The following is a 19,870-nucleotide window of genomic DNA, read 5'->3' as shown; positions in this document are numbered from 1 at the left end:
CCTAGAATCTCCCAGTGAGGGGCTGGGGTGTGGCTCAGTGGTAGAGCACCTGCCTAGAGTCCCCAAGTAGGAAACAGCCCCAGGCAGAGGTGACTTGAAAGAGATAGCTTGGGGTCTGCTGGGTACTCAGGTGGGGCAAAGTGGCTTGCCCTTTTAGGATTCCCCATTCTATCTGTATGGGTCATTCAGGTGTGTGCTCGTAGTCCTGGTCATGACCTGGTCATAACCTACACTGCCCTACGCCTATGCTGGGTGCTAGAGGGAGTGGTGGTCTCTGTGGGTGCTGAGGGCAGGGGCCCCTCATTTCACAGGCTGAAAGCTGAGGTTGGAGATGTTGCTGGCTTCCCAGCTGGTGGTAGAGCTAGGTTCAGGACAAGGTGGGATGTGAAGGCAAGTCCAGCTGGCCTCGTGATCTCTTAGAAGACACTGCACTGGGCATGGAGGGGACTTGGGGGTCCCCAGGAATCCTGCAGGTCTCCTCATCAGGCAGACACTAAAGGATGTGGAGCGCCAGGGCTGAGAATATGGCTCAGCCAGGTGCAGAGAGGCAGGGGGACAAGCTGGCCCTATGTTCTCAGCATACCAAAGTTAGGAGGGCCCTAGCCGGCAGAGGGACACACAGGACACTTGTGGCTATTAGCTTTGTCACAGAGGACAGAGGGCACCTACTTTCTGAGACACTGCCACACTCTGCTTTGTCCCGCCCTTAGAATGGCACCTCAGTGGTCAGCCTGGGTTCTCCAGCAGTTCCTCCCTGCTGCTTAGGACCAGAGTGCCACAGGTGCTGTGGTACCTGCTGCCCTGAATCCCACAGCCCGCAGACTGCTCATGGCCACTTCAGAGTCCAGCCCTTCTGTCCATGTCATCTGTTGGGTCTGGGTAGGAGGGCTAGGGTGGGCCTAAGACCTGTCTTTTGCCCCCCTCCCTCTTTCCGTTCTTTCTTATTTTTAATATGTGTATTTGTGTCTGTGAGTGGGTTTGTGCAGGTGAGCACATGTGCTTTCAGAGGCCAGAGATGTCTGATCCCCTTGGAGCTGGAGTTATAAGCAGCTGTGAGCTGCCCAACATGGGTGCTGGGAATTGAACCTGGGTCCTTTATAAGAGCAGTATGTGCTCTCAACCATTGAGCCATCTCTCCATCCCGTCCTCTGGGCTGGCCCTGAACTCATTATGACCTTAAACTCCTGGCCCTCCTGCCTCTACCTCCTGAGTGCTGGGATTGCAGGTGTGCACCACCGTGCCCAGTGTGTGCAGTGATGGGGATTACAGGTGTGCACCACCATGCCCAGTGTGTGCAGTGATGGGGATTACAGGTGTGCACCACCATGCCTAGCATGTGCAGTGCTGGGATTACAGGTGTGCACCACCATGCCCAGTGTGTGCAGTGCTGGGATTACAGGTGTGCACCAGCATGCCCAGTGTGTGCAGTGCTGGGGATTACAGGTGTGCACCACCATGCCCAGTGTGCGCAGTGCTGGGATTACAGGTGTGCACCAGCATGCCCAGTGTGTGCAGTGATGGGATTACAGGTGTGCACCACCATGCCCAGTGTGCGCAGTGATGGGATTACAGGTGTGCACCACCATGCCCAGTGTGCGCAGTGATGGGATTACAGGTGTGCACCACCATGCCCAGCATGTGCAGTGATGGGATTGCAGGTGTGCACCAGCATGCCCAGTGTGCGCAGTGCTGGGATTACAGGTGTGCACCAGCATGCCCAGTGTGCGCAGTGCTGGGGATTACAGGTGTGCGTCACCATGCCCAGTGTGCGCAGTGATGGGATTACAGGTGTGCACCACCATGCCCAGCATGTGCAGTGATGGGATTGCAGGTGTGCACCAGCATGCCCAGTGTGCGCAGTGCTGGGATTACAGGTGTGCACCAGCATGCCCAGTGTGTGCAGTGCTGGGATTACAGGTGTGCACCAGCATGCCCAGTGTGCGCAGTGCTGGGGATTACAGGTGTGCGTCACCATGCCCAGTGTGCGCAGTGCTGGGATTACAGGTGTGCACCACCATGCCCAGCGTGTGCAGTGATGGGATTGCAGGTGTGCACCACCATGCCCAGTGTGCGCAGTGCTGGGATTACAGGTGTGCACCAGCATGCCCAGTGTGCTCAGTGATGGGATTACAGGTGTGCACCACCATGCCCAGTGTGTGCAGTGCTGGGATTACAGGTGTGCACCAGCATGCCCAGCGTGTGCAGTGATGGGATTGCAGGTGTGTACCACCATGCCCAGTGTGTGCAGTGCTGGGGATTACAGGTGTGCGTCACCATGCCCAGTGTGCTCAGTGATGGGATTACAGGTGTGCACCACCGTGCCCAGTGTGTGCAGTGATGGGATTGCAGGTGTGCACCAGCATGCCCAGCGTGTGCAGTGCTGGGATTGCAGGTGTGCACCACCATGCCCAGCGTGTGCAGTGATGGGATTGCAGGTGTGCACCAGCATGCCCAGTGTGCTCAGTGCTGGGATTACAGGTGTGCACCACCATGCCCAGTGTGTGCAGTGATGGGGATGGAATCCACAGTCCTGTGAGTGCTTGGTAAGCATTCTATCAACTGAGCCCCAGCCCCAGCAGCGTTGGGGACCCTGCAGCCACTCACTCCTTATTTCCATCCTAGATCTGTGCCCTGTCCAAGTAGCATACAGTAAGCTTATGCCCCTCCCTCCAGCAGCCCTTCCCTGCTCCAGATACCCTGGCTCACCGCTGCCAGCTGGTGTCTCTCTGCCCTAGCCAGGCTACCCTTCTCTTGGCCTGGGACCTGTTAGCTTCTAGCTATGCCAGCTGCCCTCTTCTGGTCAGCTTAGATGCCTTCACCCACCCTGAGTTACCGTGTAGGACTGTGACCCCTGCCCTGTCAGGAAACTGGCCTTTATCACCCAAGGGGTCAGCATGAGCGAGGCTCACTGGGCAGGAGGTGCCAGCAGGCTGATGTCTCTCTACTCACTAGATCTGAGTGAGGGGCTGCTGGGATGCCCCCTGCTGGACCACCTCCGAAGCTGTGCAGAGGCTTTCTTCCTGGGCCTTCGTGTCAAGTGCCTGCCCTCAGTGGCCGCTGCCTCCATACACTGCTCCTCAAGACCCAGTCAGGACACTGATGGGCTCCAGCTTCATACAGGTGAGCGAGGCAAGGTCGGGGGACAGCCTGGGGCTCCACTGTGCAGCAAGAGATACTTCTGCGGGTTGGGGATTTAGTTCAGTGGTAGAGCGCTTGCCTAGCAAGCACAAGGCCCTGGGTTCCGTCCTCAGCTCCAGAAAAAAAAGGAAGAAAAAAAGAAAAAAGAAAAAAAAAGACACTTCTGGAAAGAAAAGTGAGAAGGAAGGAGCCCTGCAAAGGGAGAGAATGTTTTTGATGGTGTGTGTGTGTGTGTGTGTGAACCAGAGGACAACCTTAAATATTCCTCAGGAGCTGTACACTTTGTTTTCTTAATTTTTTTTTTAAGATTTATTTTTATCTTTGTGGGCGTTGGTCTTTTGCCTGCATGTATGTCTGTGTGAGGGTGCCTGATCCCTTGGACCTGAAGTTACAGACAGTTGCATGTGGGTGCTGGGAATCGAACCCTGGTCCTCTGGAAGAGCAGCCAGTGCTCTTAACTGCTGAGCCGTCTCTCCAGCCCCACTTTGTTTTCTTAAGACAGAGTCTGTCACTGGTGTGGACCTTCCAAGTCGGCCAGGCTGACTGACCAGTGATCGCCAGGCATCCTCTTATCTCTGCCTCCCTGGTGCTGGGATTCCAGTCACAAGCAACCACTCCCGACTTACATATAATTAAGACTTTAAAAGACTTATTTACTTTCTCTTATGTGTATGAGTATTTGCCTGCACGTATGTCTACGCACCACATTCATGTCTGGTACCTGCCAAGGTCAGAAGAGGGCGTTAGATCCCCTGGAACTGGACTTACAGATGGTTATGAGTCACTGGTGGGACTGAACCCAGGTCCTCTGCAAAAAGCAGCCAGTGCTTTCAAAGCCTGAGCCATCTCTCCATCTCCTCTCCTGGCTTTAAAAATAATCATTATTCTTATATATGTGTATACATGTATGCTTGTGTGAGTTTATGTAGATCCCATGCATGCCAGAGGCTTGAAGGAAACATATCCCATGGAATTGGAGTTACAGGAGGTTGGGAGACTCCATGAGGATTCTGGGACTGAGGCAATTCTTCCACTCTTCCCCGCTTTTGTGGATTTTAAAGATAGGAGCTCGGTAGCCCAGGCTGGCTTTCACCTTGTGATCCTCCTGCCTCAGCTCTTGAGTGCTGAGATTAAAGGTGCACACCGCAGTGCCCAGAGACTTACTAGTTTTGATTGATAGTGGGATGATATTGGTGAAATTATTAAGGCCACTCCACGTAGTTAAAAGGGAGTTTTATTTTGTGGGGTAACTTACAAGTAAATGGATAGTTTACAGAGTCTGGGAAAGGCGTAGCACAGTCCGGCGGTATTCTCTGCTCGGTCTATCTCCAGCGTCCAGGGTCCAGGAACCAAGAGAGCCAGCACATCTGGATCTCGGGTCTTCAGGGTCCTCTCTTGGCCCTGCCTTGTAGGCGTGACAGTTACCGAGGCCTCACTGGGGGTTGGAACTTCCAGATCAAAGCTGGAGTGGCTACCCACTACAGGATGCTTTTTTTGAAAAGGATTTCCTGGGAGAATCTATGTCCTGGGATAGTTTTCCTTCAGGGGATTTTCTCTTCCCCATGTCTGGCCATGTATGTCAAAGGCATGATTCTTTTCTGGGCTGTTCTGTGACCCTTGGGGACAGTCTGCATCCTGTGTTGGGTGTGGAATTCAATGGCAGCAGACAGAGTAGGGAGGTATCTCTAGGGTCTGTTTCCTGCCTAAGAGCAGCCCAGATTCATCGCGCTGTGGGCCGGGCTTCTCCTGCCCTGCTTTCTTAGCTGGTGTCTGGCTCAGGAAAAGTTCATTGAGGTCAGTTGAGGGGGTAGTGCAGGCTAAGGCAGGAGGATTTAAGGTTTCAGGCTTGCCTGGGCTACAGAGTGAGTTGACACCAGCTTAAGCTACCTACTAACAACCTGTTTTAAAAAGTAAAAAGAGGGTTGGGATGTAGCTCAGTGGTAGAGCACCTGCCTAGAGTCCCCCAGTGAGGGGCTGGGGTGTGGCTCAGTGGTAGAGCCCTGCCTAGAATCCCCCAGTGAGGGGCTGGGGTGTGGCTCAGTGGTAGAGCTCCTGCCTAGAATCCCCCAGTGAGGGGCTGGGGTGTGGCTCAGTGGTAGAGCACCTCCTAGAATCCCAGTGAGAGTGGTAGAGCACCTGCCTAGCCCCAGTGAGAGTGGTAGAGCATGTAGGAGGGCTGGGTGTGCTCAGTGGTAGAGCACCTGCCTAGAATCCCCAGTGAGGGGCTGTGTGGCTCAGTGGTAGAGCCCCTGCTAGAATCCCCCAGTGAGGGCTGGGTGTGCTCAGTGTAGAGCCCTGCCTAGAATCCCCCAGTGAGGGGCTGGGGTGTGGCTCAGTGGTAGAGCCCCTGCCTAGAATCCCCCAGTGAGGGGCTGGGGTGTGACTCAGTGGTAGAACACTTGTATAGCACATGCAGGGCCCCAGAAACACTGAGAAAAATGTCTGTATGGTAGTTTTGTAGTAGTTTTGGTTACACCAAATATTCTGTCAAAAATCAGTTTACTTCTTTTGTTTTGTTTTAATGGTTTGAGACAGGGTCTCATGATGTTGCCCTGGTTGGCCTGGAGTTCACAGCCTGTCTGCTGCCTTCAGAGTGCTGGCATTAAAGACTTGGCCACCACGCCTGGCCATTTTGAGACTTTTAAAGTCTCATCATGGTTAGACCATCTCTGCGGGACAGTAATGCACCCCACATTGCGGTTACCAGAACTATATCACCCTGTACTTTGGACTGTGAACACACCTCTCAGGCAGCCCCTCTTCCATCCCTCTCTGCCTCCGTCCTCCCGAATATAATGGTCTCGTGCTGGTCACAAAGCCCTGTGGTTACACGCTCTCCACCTCCTTGAGTCTCAGTCCTCCTCACTTGGACTAGTCTGTTCTCCATTAATGCGCGCCCCCCACAACCCTCCTCTCCCTGTGTGATCCACACTTGCTTAAAGCCACCCACCCACTCAGTGGGGTGCAGCTGGGACACCCTCCCGCAGAGATGCATGCTGTTGGCGGTACCCGGAAGTCTCCGACTTCCCTCTTCCTTCCTCACTGTCCTGCGTGCTGCTCCAGCATGCTCTTTCCTCCCTGTGCTGTGTAAGGCTGTGGACGGGCTCCACGGGATGCCTCTGTAGCCGTGGCTTGCAGTTTCCCTGTCTTCTGTTGGTCTCCAGCTTGCTCTTCATGAAGGTGCTCATGGCCCCACTGACTTCTCCGCCCCTGTCCACAGCAGAGCTGGGAAGCAATTCTGTCTAGTGTCCTTCCCCTCCCCCTTTGCAGTCCATCTCTTGGCTTTCCAGGCCTCCCTGGCCACCTGGGTCTCCCTCTTCTCCCTCCCGCTGCCCTCGATGGCTGAGACACCATGCTGTGACCCGGACTCTCTGGACAATGCAGAGTCCTGGTCCTCCTGACACCTGTAACCACAGCTGCAGGTCCCTCTTGCTGTTTGAGGCAACATGTTCCCAGGGCCTAGGGACGCCGATGTGGGGCACTTTGGGGATAACTGTTCAGCTACCTGTTCCCTCCTGGGTTCTTGTTGCCTGTGTGTGTGTGTGTGTGTGTGTGTGTGTGTGTGTGTGTGTGTGTAGAACAGAGGTCAATCTTGGTTAGGTCTTCTTCAGTCACTGACAACCTTGTTTTTTGAGACAGGCCCCTCACTGCCATGGGCTTGCTAATTGGGCTAGTTGGGCTGGCCGGTGACCCCAGGGATCCACCTGTCTCTGCTTCCCCAGGGATGGGATTACAAGCCGGGAGCAGCTTTCTTACATGGGTTCTGGCGTCAGAGCCAGGTTCTTGTGTTTGCACGGCGAACACTCTACTCACTTTTCTGAGTGATTTCCTCAGCCCCAGACGGCTCTTTCAACCTCTCCACATGGAAGGCGATGGCCTTGCTGTGTCCAGATCGGCTCTCATGGCCCAGGAGACAGAGACCCCGGAAATGATGGGCCCTGGGGATCCACGGCCTGGCTCTCATGTCAGGCCCATGGCTCTCAGGCTGTCATATAGCTGCTCTGGGTTGGGTCTCACCAGGGATGTAGTTTGTCAGCATCCAGCTTTGAGAGGGGCTGCCAGATCAAGAGACAGATGGGAGGCTCTTCTGCCCACCCTGACCCCCAGCCTTCTTCCTGCAGATGGCATCCTGTCCTTCTTAAAGAACAACAAACCAGGAGACGCACTGTGTGTGCTGGGCCTCACCCTGGCTGACTTGTACCCCCATGATGCCTGGACCTTCACCTTTGGCAGGTTCCTTCCGGGGCATGGTGAGCTGAGGTTCTATCAACTCTTGCCCAGGAGGCAGAGTGGTGTGGTCCCAAGGCCCACCAATGCCGGGTATGGTGTACATGTGCCCCAGCCCCCGGGGTGATTTGTGTGCACGAACTTGAGCCTGTGTTCTCACTGGGCCTGGACAAGAGGCTGGTCCTCGGAGCTGACTGCACATGGCAGGGCCGGAGGATGAGTTTCTCTTCAGACTGTCCTGGGCTGCAGGGAATGCTGGGATGGGTCCCTTGAGCCATGACTGTCCCTCTTCCGGCCTCTCCCCAGAAGTGGGTGTGTGCAGCTTCGCTCGATTCTCTGGGGAGTTCCTGCAGGCCGGGCCCAGTGTTCCAGACCCAGCTCTGCTGGAGGCGGCAGCAGATGGCCCTGAGACACTGCCACATGAGGGAGGCCGGACCCTGTGCTTCAGCGCCCTGGGCATGGTTCAGTGCTGCAAGGTGAGCATGGGGACAGGAAGGATCAGAGCCAGGAGCCCCCGGCAGAGTCAGGGCTAAAAGGCGGACGGCCTTGCTTTTCATTAAATTCAGTGGCTGCCCCTTGAGCCACTGCTGTCCTAATGGGCAGCTGCAGCTCAGCAGCTCCCAGCATCCGTTCAGCCGCACTGGCTGCAGCCAGGTGGGAATTCTGGTTCCTCAGGCGCCGGCTCTACCATGGCCACTAAAGGAAACTTTATCTAGATCTCTACCCCGTTATAGAACTCAGAATTCACAGGCAGAGGTGAAATTCTGCTGGCTCAGAGAGGCTGAATAGCAAGTAGCTCACCTCTTCTCCTTGCTCGAGTCTCCTGAAAAACCAGGTGTCCTTCCACTCAGCCTCCACTTCAGAACCCCAGCTACACATGGTTCTCCCTACCACTTCCTGTCAGCTAGTCGCTGACTCAGCCTCCTGACCCTTGGTTCATTTTATTTAATAAAACAAATGTAGTATGTCTTTGAACTGTTAACAAAAACAGCAGAAAAAAAATGTAACACACTTTAATATTCTACATTTCCCCCTTTTTGTCTAAATAAAGATGAAAGGTTTTAACTTTAACATAGTACAACTAACTATATGCAACAAAAACAGTTATCAAGAATTAATTTACAACTTTCAGTTCATTTACATTTAGCAAATTCAGAGAAAACACTTCACCATCCATCCCATCTTAGTGACTCCAAAGTCACTACACTACTAATTACATCTAATTCACTTTCTTTCATAATTAAAACTCCAACTATAACTATCTAGTCTCCAACTCCATCCAAGAAGGATATAATATTATCTGAGTAAAGAGGAAGTGCATTGCAAGCAACTTCCAAGACTTTAGAAATGAGACATCTGACTGCCTGGACAGTCATCCAAAGTCCCTCTGCAATGTTGGGTCATCCATCTTCAGCCTATAGGCCTAGAGTACCTAGCAGACTTTTTAGTGAAGTAGGAAATTTGAAGGACTATCCTGCCTTGTTTTGGCAAAGTTCATCAGTCATGTTCCTGTGGGTCCTGCATGTCCGGTCTGTATGGCACACAATCCAGCAGTCAAGGCAAAAGCAGTTTCTTGACCAAATGGCTAATCCTGCCACAATGAAAGTAAACTCCTATGGAGTTTCTTCAATGCTCATCATTCTCTTATGAAGTAAATTGGTGCTGCCAGGAGCAGATGTGTCTCACTGTCATAAAAAGCCCCAAGTTAACAAAACATTCTAAATGCCATACTCTATAAGTCTTTGAAGTGTTTGAAGACCATTTATCTATCTAAAATATATCTCTGTATGATCTATAAAACATGTCTAACATATTTACAAATTTGATTGTTATAGATGACTACTAACTTATGTTTCTTGATTATCCTAAATAGTTTGTAACAGCTTTAAAAAACTAGAACTTTATGTTATATTTTTAAATGACCTGCATAGATAGGTACAATAACTTAAACAGGGTAGAAACATATATACAATGTAAAAAGCAACTTTAAATTTGTATCAATATATTATATTCCCCTAAATGATAACATACATTCATAACCTACCAAATAACCAAAAGCCAACCACACCCCTCTTGGGAATGTGGGTGCCATGCTCTCCAAACTGCTTCCTGCTGTCTGTGGGTGGAAGACATCTTTAGGGTCCCTGAGAAAATTTGAGATAATGGCCAAGTCCTGGGAAGACCAGCGGTAACCTTTGCTGATATTTACCACTTGTTAAGATTAAGAGGTCTTTCCTGATCAAACCATATTAACCTGGAAGGAATTCACAGCCTCTCATTTCCTGTAGAAAAAAAAGCAAAACCTCTCCTCCAAAGCGTTTTTGATTTCCATTTAACAAATACATTTTTTGACTTCCATTTTAAAGTTAAGGCATTCCTAAAGTATGTAGGCTGGTTTATGTCATCAGTCCCTCTTTCAATTCCAGGTCTTTTAGCAACTGTCCTTTGCTTATCAGCATTCAAAAAATTCAAAATCGACACAATACTATACAGGATGCAGACTCTGTATATTTCCATCTTTATGTGGCTTTTTTCTTTTACTGTCTCTTTAAAAGTCTTTATTTTAATCTACTTATTTCTTTCTATGACTGTCTATACCCATTTTCTTAATTTTTTAAAAAGATTTATATATATATATATATATATATATATATATATATACATACATACACAGTGATCTGTCATGTATGCCTACATGCCAGAAGAGGGCACCAGATCTCATTGTAGATGGTTGTGAGCCATCATGTGGTTGCTGGGAATTGAACTTGGGACCTCTGGAAGAACAGCCAGTGCTCTTAACCTCTGAGCTATTTCTCCAACCCAGTTGTAGGTGTTTTTTTGTTTTTTTTTTTAAACTTAGCTTTTTTATGTTCCTGCTGCTCAAGGGCTTGCCATAAGGCAGAACTCTTTTTTTTCCCCAAAGATTTATTCATTTTATGTATATGAATGCTCTATCTGCATGCACACTTTATTCCAAAAGAGGGCATCAGATCCCACTAGAGATGGTTCTGTGCCACCATGTGGTTGCTGAGAATTGAACTCAGGACCTCTGGAAGAGCAGTCAGTGTTCTTAACCGCTGAGTCATCTCTCCAGCCCAAGGCAGAACTCTTAAAGGAGATGTGAAATTTGAGCCTCATGTTGGTACACCAAAATGTTTTGTTTGTTTGTTTGTTTGTTTTTAAACTCCTTGACCCTTTTGGGGGCCTGCTACTCAGCTCCCAAATAAATCACATAGAAACTTATTCTTTCTTATAAATGCCCAGCATTAGCTTGGCTTATTTCTAGCCAGCTTTTCTTAAATTATCCCATCTACGTTTTGCTTGTGGCTTTTTCCTTTTCTTACTTCTGTAATCTTACTTTCACTCTTACTCAGTGGCTGGCCCCTAGTTCCTCCTCTCCTTGTTCTTTGCTTCTCCTCCTATTTATTCTCTCTGCCTGCCAGCCCTGCCTATCCTTTCTCCTCCTTCCTTATTGGCTGTTCAGCTCTCTTAGACCAATCAGGTGTTTTAGACAGGCAAACTATCACAGCTTCACAGAGTTAAACAAACGCAACATAAAAGAATGCAACACACCTTTGCATCATTAAACAAATGTTCCACAGCATAAACAAATGTAACACACCTTAAAATAATATGCCACAACAGTCCTTCACTTTATGGAGAAAACCAAGGCTCAAAGACCCTAAGTGTTCAAGGCCACACAGCCATGAACCTACAGGGTTCTGGGATCTGGTCCCTGGTCTGGCTGGCTGCTAAGCTTCCTCATGCTGTGTGGCTTCTTAGAGCTATCATCAGGGAGGATGCAGAGAGGGGGATGCGTGGATCCTGCCCAGGGATCTTCATTACCCAAGGTACTGGACTTCTAGGGTTGCCCAGCCAGCTCAGGGATCCCTGGGCGGGAGTTACTGGGTGCTGAGACTGTGAGGCAAGGCCATGGTGTCATTTCTTCTCAGGTCACCTGCCATGAGCTCTGCCACCTCCTGGGCCTGGGGAGCTGTCGCTGGCTCCGCTGCCTCCTGCAGGGTGCACTTAGCCTGGATGAGGCCATAAGGAGGCCCCTAGACCTCTGTCCCATCTGCCTACGGAAACTGCAACACCTCCTGGGTTTCAGGCTCCTGGAGAGGTACAAGGTGAGTGTGTGGGGTGTGGGGCAGCCACCCCGAGGCAGTGGGAGGGGACAGGTTCAGGACCTGGATCTGTGTGCAGGAGAACCAAAGGACACACATGCACCATCACTCCTGGGAGGGGGCTGCAGGCTTTTCCGGCCGATGAAACACCCGGGGTGGTGTCAGTGACATCAGGCTGCAGTGGGGGAGGAGGGCAATGGTCCCCCATGAAGCGCTGTATTTCCAGAGCTCAGGTGAGGGCCCCCTCCCCCACATCTTCCCCATGTCCTCTTTCCTCTCCCTTGCTCCTTGGTGGACACTGGGAGGTCTTGTACCCAGAGGCAGTACAGCCCCTGGGAGAAAGAGGATGCACACCAAGCTGGTGTCCAGAAGGGCAAACAGCCGCAGAGCCCTTCTTGGCTGAGCTGGTGAGAGGATGCTGCCCTCTGCTGTCAGCATGCAGTATTGCTGCAAGCATTCCTCGCCACCCCCCACCCGCACCCCCCTTTATCCCCGTGGGAAAGCTTGTTTGCAAACTAGGACACTTGGCTCAGGGTTCCGAGATCAAAGGCAAGTGCTGCCTGATTTTCTTATTTGAAGTCCACCTTTGGTTGAAATCAAGTTCAAGTTTTCAGTGCAGAGAGGAGCTATTCCTGTCTGTGTAAAAATTGGCTGTATTCGGCGTCTAGGCTCAGCTTACTCAGTGTGGGAAGCCTCCCTCCCCTCAAGTTTTTTCTTTTTTAATTTTTATAAAGATTTATTTAGCCAGCCAGGTGTGGTGGTGCACGCCTTTAATCCCAGCACCCAGGAGGCAGAGTTTGAGGCCAGCCTGGTTTGCATAGTGAGTTCCAGGACAGCCAGGGCTACATAGTGAGACCCTATCTTGAAGGAAAAAAAAATTGATTTTCATTTTCGTGTGTATTTGCCTACATGTATGTCTGTGCACCATCTGTGTGCCTCCTGGTGCCCATGGAGGCCAGAAGAAGATCCTCTGAGACTAGAGTTACAGATGCCACGTGGATGCCGGGAATCGAACTTGGGTCCTTTGGAAAAATAACTATTACTCTTAACTGCTGAGCTATCTCTCCAGCTCCCCCTCAGCTTTAGAAATTCATTAATTCATTTATTTATTTATGCACAGGTGTGCCATGGTGTACATATAGAGTTGAGAAGACAAGTCACGGGGTCAAACTCAGCCTTGGTGGCGAGGGCCCCTTTGAACTGGGGTATCCTGCCCCTCCCTGCAGATCTGTGGTAGTGTTGCTGTCAGAGTTAGCCAGGGATTGAGTTGGCACCCTGGGGTGGCCAAGGCCTTCTGGGGATAGGGCATGGGGACCTGAGGGGCTCTGGCCTTCCTGGCTGTCACAGGAGGTGGAGTCTGCTCACTGTCACTAGGACAGTCCCTGGGGATTCTGGTAGGGGACACAGAGCTAACTTAGGCGTAGCTTCACAGCAGAGGTGGGACATGCTGCATCCTGTCACACAAGGGTGTCCATCTTGGGATGTACCATAGGACGCTAACGTCACAACACAGCTGACGGTAGGTGGCATTCAGGGGTGGAAAGTGTGCTGACTCTTCCCTTTGGCTTAAAGGGTTAACTCCAAACTAGAGAGACGGCTCAGTGGTTGAGAGCAGTTTGATTCCCAGTACCCTTGTCTAGTGGCTTACAACTGCTAGTTAATTCCAGCTCTGTGGGATCTGATGCTTTCTGTGGGATCTGGCCTTGTGGGTACCTGCATGCATGGGGTGCACATATATGCACTCAGGCACATATATGTACATATAAAATAAATACATTTTTTTGGTTTGTTTTCTTGAGACAGGGCCTCAACTAAACAGCTCTATCTGTCCTGGAAATCACTTTGTAGACTAGGCTGGCCTTGAGCTCACAGAGATCCACCTGCCTCTGCCTCCCGATTGCTGGGATTAAAGGCATGTACCACATGCCTGGCTAAATATTTTTTACAAAGCAGGGAAAAAATAAACAAGCAAATAAATAAAAATTAAAAAAGGAGGAAAACAAAGTTTTACCTCTAGGGGCTGGGAAGATGGCTTAGGGGGTATGAGGACCTGAATTTGGATCCCTGGCACCTATGTAAAAAGTTGGGTATGGCCAGCTGGTGGTGGTGCACACCTTCAATCCTCGCACAGAGGCAGGCGGATCTCTGAGTTCGAGGTCAGCCTGGTCTACAGAGCGAGTTCTAGGACAGCTGGGACTACACAGAGAAACCCTGTCTTGAAACCTTCCCTGCCCCAAAGAAGTTGGGTGTGGTGGTGTCCATTATCAACCCTTGTGCTGGGGAGGCAGAGACAGGAGGACCCTGGAAGCTCGCTGGCCAGCCAGTCTAACCATGGCGAGCTCTAGGTTCAGTGAGAGACTCTGTCTCAAAACACAAGGTACAAAATGAGCATGCGTGGTGTTGACCTCTGACCTCTACACGCATGTGTGTGCACCCCCCCAATTGCATGCGCACGAGGACACACACACACAAAGTTCAGATTAACTATAATCTTCATGTAATTTCTCTCTGAGCAATGGCTGGTTAACATAGCTAGCTTGCTGAGTACCTGTGAAGAGTGGGCTCCTGGGAGGTCTAGCTCTGCTGTGGCCTGGACTCCAGTCCTCAGATAAGCCCAGCTCAAGGGCCCTTATGGGCTCCAGCCTCCTGCGGGCCCTGGGGTGGTCCCCAGCAGCTCCCTGGATAAACAGCAACTCCAGTCTATATATGTCTCTTCCCACAGAGACTCCACACTTGGACTCGGGCGACGGTGGAGATGTGGTCTGGCCAAGAGGCCGGGGAACCGTCTGTGTCAGAGGACACCCTGCCCTTCAGTGCTGACTCAGGCATGGGCTGCGAGAGTGACACAGAGCCTGTCACCAGTCCATCAGAGCCAGTAACCCCTGATGCGTGGAGTCATGCATTCCCTGAAGGGCCTGAACCGGGGTCTGAGGATGGCCTGAGCTCTCTGGTGGCCTCAGAAGTGTTGCTGAAACTCGGGGGCCCCGTGGAGGCCATCGAGGAGTATGGACAGTGGCTGGATGCATGTATCCAGGCCCTGGAGAGGGAAGTGGCAGAAGAGGAGCTGGTCCAGGTTGATGCAGCTGTGGATGCCCTGGGCCGGTGGGAGATGTTCACAGGGCAGCTCCCAGTCACCAGGCCGCACCTGCCCTGTGGCAAGGACAATGTGGGGCTGCGCAGGGTCCTGGAGGACAAGTTATTTTCCCTGAGGCGGCGGCTGAGCTCTCGAAGACTTGCCAAGGCCAGTTCTTCCCACTGCCACCGGGGGACAGAGAATTAATGCAGAGAGATGGACTATCCAATACAGTGAAGTCAGCTCCTGGCATTTTTTCCTGAAGATACCAACTGACCATGCCTGCCCAGTGACTGAGGGCACTCTGGTATCTTCAGGGTTAAAAGAAATGTCCCCAGAAGCTGAAGAAAAGCTCCTTGGGTGCTTGACCACAGAGTCCCTGTGTTATGTGGTCTGAAGCTGTGGCTGAGAGGCAGGAGTTAGCCAAATGCTCCTTCTTCCCTACAGGAGGGGCTCTGGTCTGTCTAATTACTCACAGCCGGAGCTCTGGACCACCCGATGGCACGGGTTATGTGGCTATGTGTATGTTTCTCTGTGTGTGTCTGTGCACATGAGTGCAGCTGCCTAGAGAGGCCAGAAGAGGGCGTCCGAATCCCTGGATGCCATGACAGGAAGTTGTGAGCTTGCAATTGAACTCAGGTCCTCTGCAAGTGCAGAACACACCTTTGATGTCTGAGCCGTGTGTCCAGCACTGTCTCTTTTCAACCTTGTGTCGCTCACATGGGGTTCTTTTCTGTGGCTGGAGGGATTTTCTGCTCATCAAGGCCGGCACAGGTCTTTGTGAAGCTCCTAGAGAAATTTGTGCCCTGTGAGGTTAGCCATGTCTTCAGAAAGAAATGGGTTGATGGGGTGACTAATGTGCAGGTTCATGGGGTTGGGCATAGAAGGCAGAGCTGCCCCTTCTCCAGCCCTGAGGCTGCTGCTGGTGCCGTCACTACCAGTTAGGCCAGTGTGGTGGTGGCGGCTCGGCTCCTCTTTGATGGTATTCTTCCTGTCTCAGTCTATACACTCCTGACAGAAGAAGGGTATTAAAATTATTCATCCACAGCTGTGTTTTTCCCCTTTGTTTCTGTGCCGTGTAATGTTGAAGCTCTTACACACACACACACACACACACACACACACACACACACACACACACACAGTTTTCCTAAAGTGACCCTCATTGTTCTCTAATGTCCCAGCTGGCTAGCGATGCCAGGCTCACTATCCCGAGAGGGGAGGAGGGTGGGGGTCTTGGCAAGTAGAGGGGGGCGTGTGTACCTGGTGAGTGGCTGTGTTAGTCTCCTTTTCACGGCTGTGACAAAAGGCCCAAGGCAATCAACAATAAAGAGAGATTTGTTCGGGCTCACGGCTTCTGAGGACTGCTCTGTGGTGGGCTGGCCCCACCGCTTTTAGGCTGCGGTGAGGGAGAACATCACTGTGGGTGGAGAGCGTGTGGAGAGATGCTCACCTTACCAGGAAGCAAAGCAGGAGGGCCAGTGAACTACCCACCCTTTAAGGGAATATCCCCACTGACTGCTTCCTGCCAGGCTCTCTGCAGGTTCCTCCTGGTTCCTATCACTACCCCCACCCCTCACGGTTTTGTTTTCTTTGTGTCTTTTCCCTTTTGAGGTAAGGTCTCAGTAGCCCAAGTTCGTGTCTAACTCACTGTGTAGCCAAGGACGACCTTGGGGTTCTGGCCCTCCTGCCTCCTCAGCTTCACGCTGCTGGGTCTCGCACACCGTGTGTTGTCAGGGCACCCACCGCATGCTTCCTTATGCTTTCTGGCTTTATTGGGTGAGCAGCAGAGCCTGGACGATGGCTGTGGATACCTCTTCAGCTGCCCTGATGTCCCCTCTTCTGCCTGGAGCCAGGCTCCCATCAGGGAGGAAGGCAGGCCTGCATTTTGTTCCTGTTCATGACAGGAACTGTTGGGGATGGGAGATGGAGTTTCACCTCATGGCCAGGGCATGAGTAGGGAGGGGCTGTTGTCCTGAGAATACTGCCCCCTAGGACACAGACCTTTGTGGATGAGAAGACCTCCATCATGCGGTGGCTTAGCTGGAGAGCTAGGTAAAGCTAAAGTCCAAACTTGGATCCCACTGAGGTCTAAGGGGATGCCAGAACATTCCATACAGGAGGTCTCTGAGCAGTGCTAAGGTGAGTCACTCTGTGGATCCAGCCAGCAGATAGCCAGGCTTTGGAGGGATAGGAAAGGTCTTGAAAAGGAACGTGTGTGTGTGTGTGTGTGTGTGTGTGTGTGTGTGTGTGTAATGCGTGACGTGCAGGCTGAGTCACGTTTTTTGAGACTGGAATGTGTGTGTATGTGTGTGTGTGTGTGTACACATGCGTGCACATGTGCAGGCCTGAAGTCAACATTTTTTTGAGACTGGGTCTCTCTACATAGTCCTGACTCTCCCAGAACTCACTTTGTAGACAGTTTGGTTTTTCTCCCCCTTTTATTATATAGTGTTCTGCCTGCATGTACACCTGCAGACCAGAAGAGGGCGCCAGATCTCATTATAGAAGGTTGTGAGCCACCATGTGGTTGCTGGGAATTGAACTCAGGTCCTCTGGGAAGAGCAGCCAGTGCTCTTAACTGCTGAGTCTTCTCTTTAGTCCCCCAGTCTGGTTTCTAACTCACAGAAATCCACCTGCCTCTGCCTCCCCAGTGCTGAAATTAAAGGTGTGCACCACAGGCCTGGTCCATTTTGCTATTTAAAAAAAAAATAGTACTTTCATTCTTTGAGAATGTCTATCTTGCTTTTTTGAGACAGTCTCTCACTAGCCTGGAACTTGCCACATGAAACTAGACTGGCTGGCCCGTGAGCCCTTATAGAGAGAGCTGCCTGTCTCCACCTCTCCAGAGTTGGCATTATGTGCCAGCATGCCCAGCTCTTTTACTTGGTTTCTGGGGATCAAACTTGGGTCCTGAGTACCTTTACCGGCTGAGATGATATTGCTCTATCCCCTCGGGCTGGAGCTCACTGTCTTGCTGGGCCTCCCACATGTAGAGACTTCCGGTGTCCATCACCAGGCCTTGCCATGCCTCTTAGCCTCTAAGTGCAGGGAATGTATTGTGTCCACTCACTCACTTCTCTTACTAAAACCTTAGTGTGTGTGAACAGGCAGAGGAAGGAACACTTGTGTGGCATGCATGTAGAGGTCAGAAGAAAACTTTTGGAAGTCAGTTCACCCCATGGGTTCTGGGGATTGAACTCAGGGCATCAGGCTTGTGTGGCAAGCACTTTTCAGTTCAGCCATCTTGCCACCCAGCCTCAAATCTGAGAGCGAGTGTGCACAGCACACCACTCTGTTCTATGGCTACAGAAGCTGAGGTGGTAACCTCGTGAGGCTCAGCAACATGGAGCTGAGTGAAACGAGGCCGTTTGCCTGCCCCGAGCCCTCTGCTTTCGCTAACCATGTTCTCTGAACTCTGTGGGGAAAACAGGCAGAATGAGGAGATGCACAGATGGCTGAACACCTGCACCTGGTCTCCCGGGCAGCCCCCACCCAGCTGTTACAGCTTCTGGAATCTTCTACACACTTGCCTCTCTACAGGGTGGGAAGCTGGAGGTTACACTACCTAGAGCAAAAATCAGGCCAATGAGATGGCTCAGTGGGTAAAGGTGCTTCCCATGTGAGCCTCTCAACCTGCCCTGGATCCTCCATGTAAATGTGGAAGGAAAGAACTGATTCCATAAAGTTGCCCTCTGACACCCACACCCATGCCATGCCATACTTGCACACACATGCAGTAATAAAATAATACTAATAAAACAAAGACCCCTGGGGACTCAATCCCTCTGCAGCCTGAAGCAGGGGCCTGTAACCTGGCAGCTATCACAAGGAACACGGCATGCTGGGTGGGGCTGAACCCGCAGTGACCCCCAGATGTTTCTTGGAAATTGCCTTTTAAAACAAGCCTCTTGACTTAAAGCTTGTTTTCATTTGCCTCGTACCCAAGAAGCTGAGCTCAAAAATAAACCTGAGTTATTTTGGGCTCCAGCCGGCAATGCGAGGTGATGCTGGGGGACGCTGAGCCAGGGCAGGAAGAGCTGCCAGCTGTTGTCCACTGGTCTTTTTTGCATTTCTCGCAAGCAGATTTCAAAAGCTGGGTTCTTGGGCTGGGGATGTAGCTCAGTTTGCAGAGTGCGTGCGTGCCCAGCATTCAGGAGGCCCTGGGTTCCATTTGCAGTGCTGGGTTATATAAACCAGGCCTGGTGGTACCCAGCTATAATCTCAGCACTCAGGAGATGGAGAAAAAGGGACTAACGGAAGTTCAAGACCAAAAAAAAAGGAGAAAGCCAGTTACTGAGACCCTCAGTCCCAGGGAACAGCTCTGCCAAGATCTCGAAGGGCTGGGATCACGTTCATCTGGGTAGGTCACACCATAATGGTGCCAAGGTGACAGCTGGAACAACCTCCTTTATTCTGCCCACCAGTGCCAGGGCTGGAAAAGGAAGCCCCTAACTCCCATGCTTCCAGGCACTGCTCATGGTGCTGCCCAGCAGAGGCTGAAGCCAGTGTTTTTTTTTTCCCCAACAAACCACCTGGTGTGGAAAATGTCTCCGTTACCAGTAGCTCACACAGCACTTTGGCTGGTTCTTGGTGTTTCTGTGAAGGGAGCAGCAGCTCCTTTGTTGTTTAGTGTGTGGGGTGCATAAGTCGATATGCACGAACAGAGGATGTCCAGGGCCCTGCTTTACCACTCTCCCCGGGGCTAGGTCTCTCACTAGGAGCTGCACTGATGGCCAGCAAGCACTTGTCCCTGTCCTCCACAGTGCTGGGCTGAAGAAGCATACAGCTACAACTGACATTTAATGTGGGGCTCTGGATTTGAACCAGGGCAGGCGTGTGTAGTAAGTGCTCTTATCTGGTGAGCCCTCTCCCTGGCCTCTTTGGAGTGGGTCTCCTGCATCCTAGGCTTTGAATGTGTAAGCAGTAGCAGATGGCCTTGAACTCCTGCTCCTGCCTCTGCCTCCCAAGGTGTATGACTGCGTACCTGGATAAGGTGCATTTTAATGTATATACCATATCAAATCACGTGTTTGGGGGACTTTCACTTAAAAAGGGCATTTATGATAGCTCTCTCACCTGCCAGGCTCAGGTACATGAAATTAAAATTTGCAATAGTGAATCTTCAAGTGAAGAAGATTTGGGGATGGGAAAATGAGAAAGTGAGTGTTGGCTTTGAGCGGTAACCAGTGTTTTTTACTAAGCAAAGAGAAACCAAGGACTCATTTTAACCAACATCTAGAAGTGTGATGCTCAAATCTTCAAGCGAGATCCACCCAATCAATGCCAACACCAGTGTGAAGTA

At 51.2% G+C, this 19,870-nt stretch overlaps 1 protein-coding gene across 3 annotated transcripts in view; it reads left to right on the top strand.

Annotated features, from left to right (window-relative positions):
• Positions 1-16,169, top strand: part of Amz1 (archaelysin family metallopeptidase 1) — a 32,754-nt gene extending 16,585 nt beyond the window's left edge. For all 3 annotated transcript variants that reach the window (XM_028887398.2, XM_037198436.1, XM_037198437.1), the window contains 5 exons: positions 2,953-3,120; positions 7,260-7,388; positions 7,672-7,841; positions 11,319-11,495; positions 14,215-16,169. In XM_028887398.2, the coding sequence (XP_028743231.1) occupies positions 2,953-3,120; positions 7,260-7,388; positions 7,672-7,841; positions 11,319-11,495; positions 14,215-14,772 (1,202 nt within the window). In that variant the 3' untranslated portion in view covers positions 14,773-16,169. The remainder of the gene's footprint in view (positions 1-2,952; positions 3,121-7,259; positions 7,389-7,671; positions 7,842-11,318; positions 11,496-14,214) is intronic.
• The last annotated feature ends 3,701 nt before the right edge of the window (positions 16,170-19,870 follow it).

This window comes from Peromyscus leucopus, chromosome 23, assembly GCF_004664715.2.
Source record: "Peromyscus leucopus breed LL Stock chromosome 23, UCI_PerLeu_2.1, whole genome shotgun sequence".
Lineage (NCBI taxonomy): Eukaryota > Metazoa > Chordata > Mammalia > Rodentia > Cricetidae > Peromyscus > Peromyscus leucopus.
Note: the sequence above shows the minus strand (reverse complement) of the source record. Positions and strands in the feature narration are given on the sequence as shown.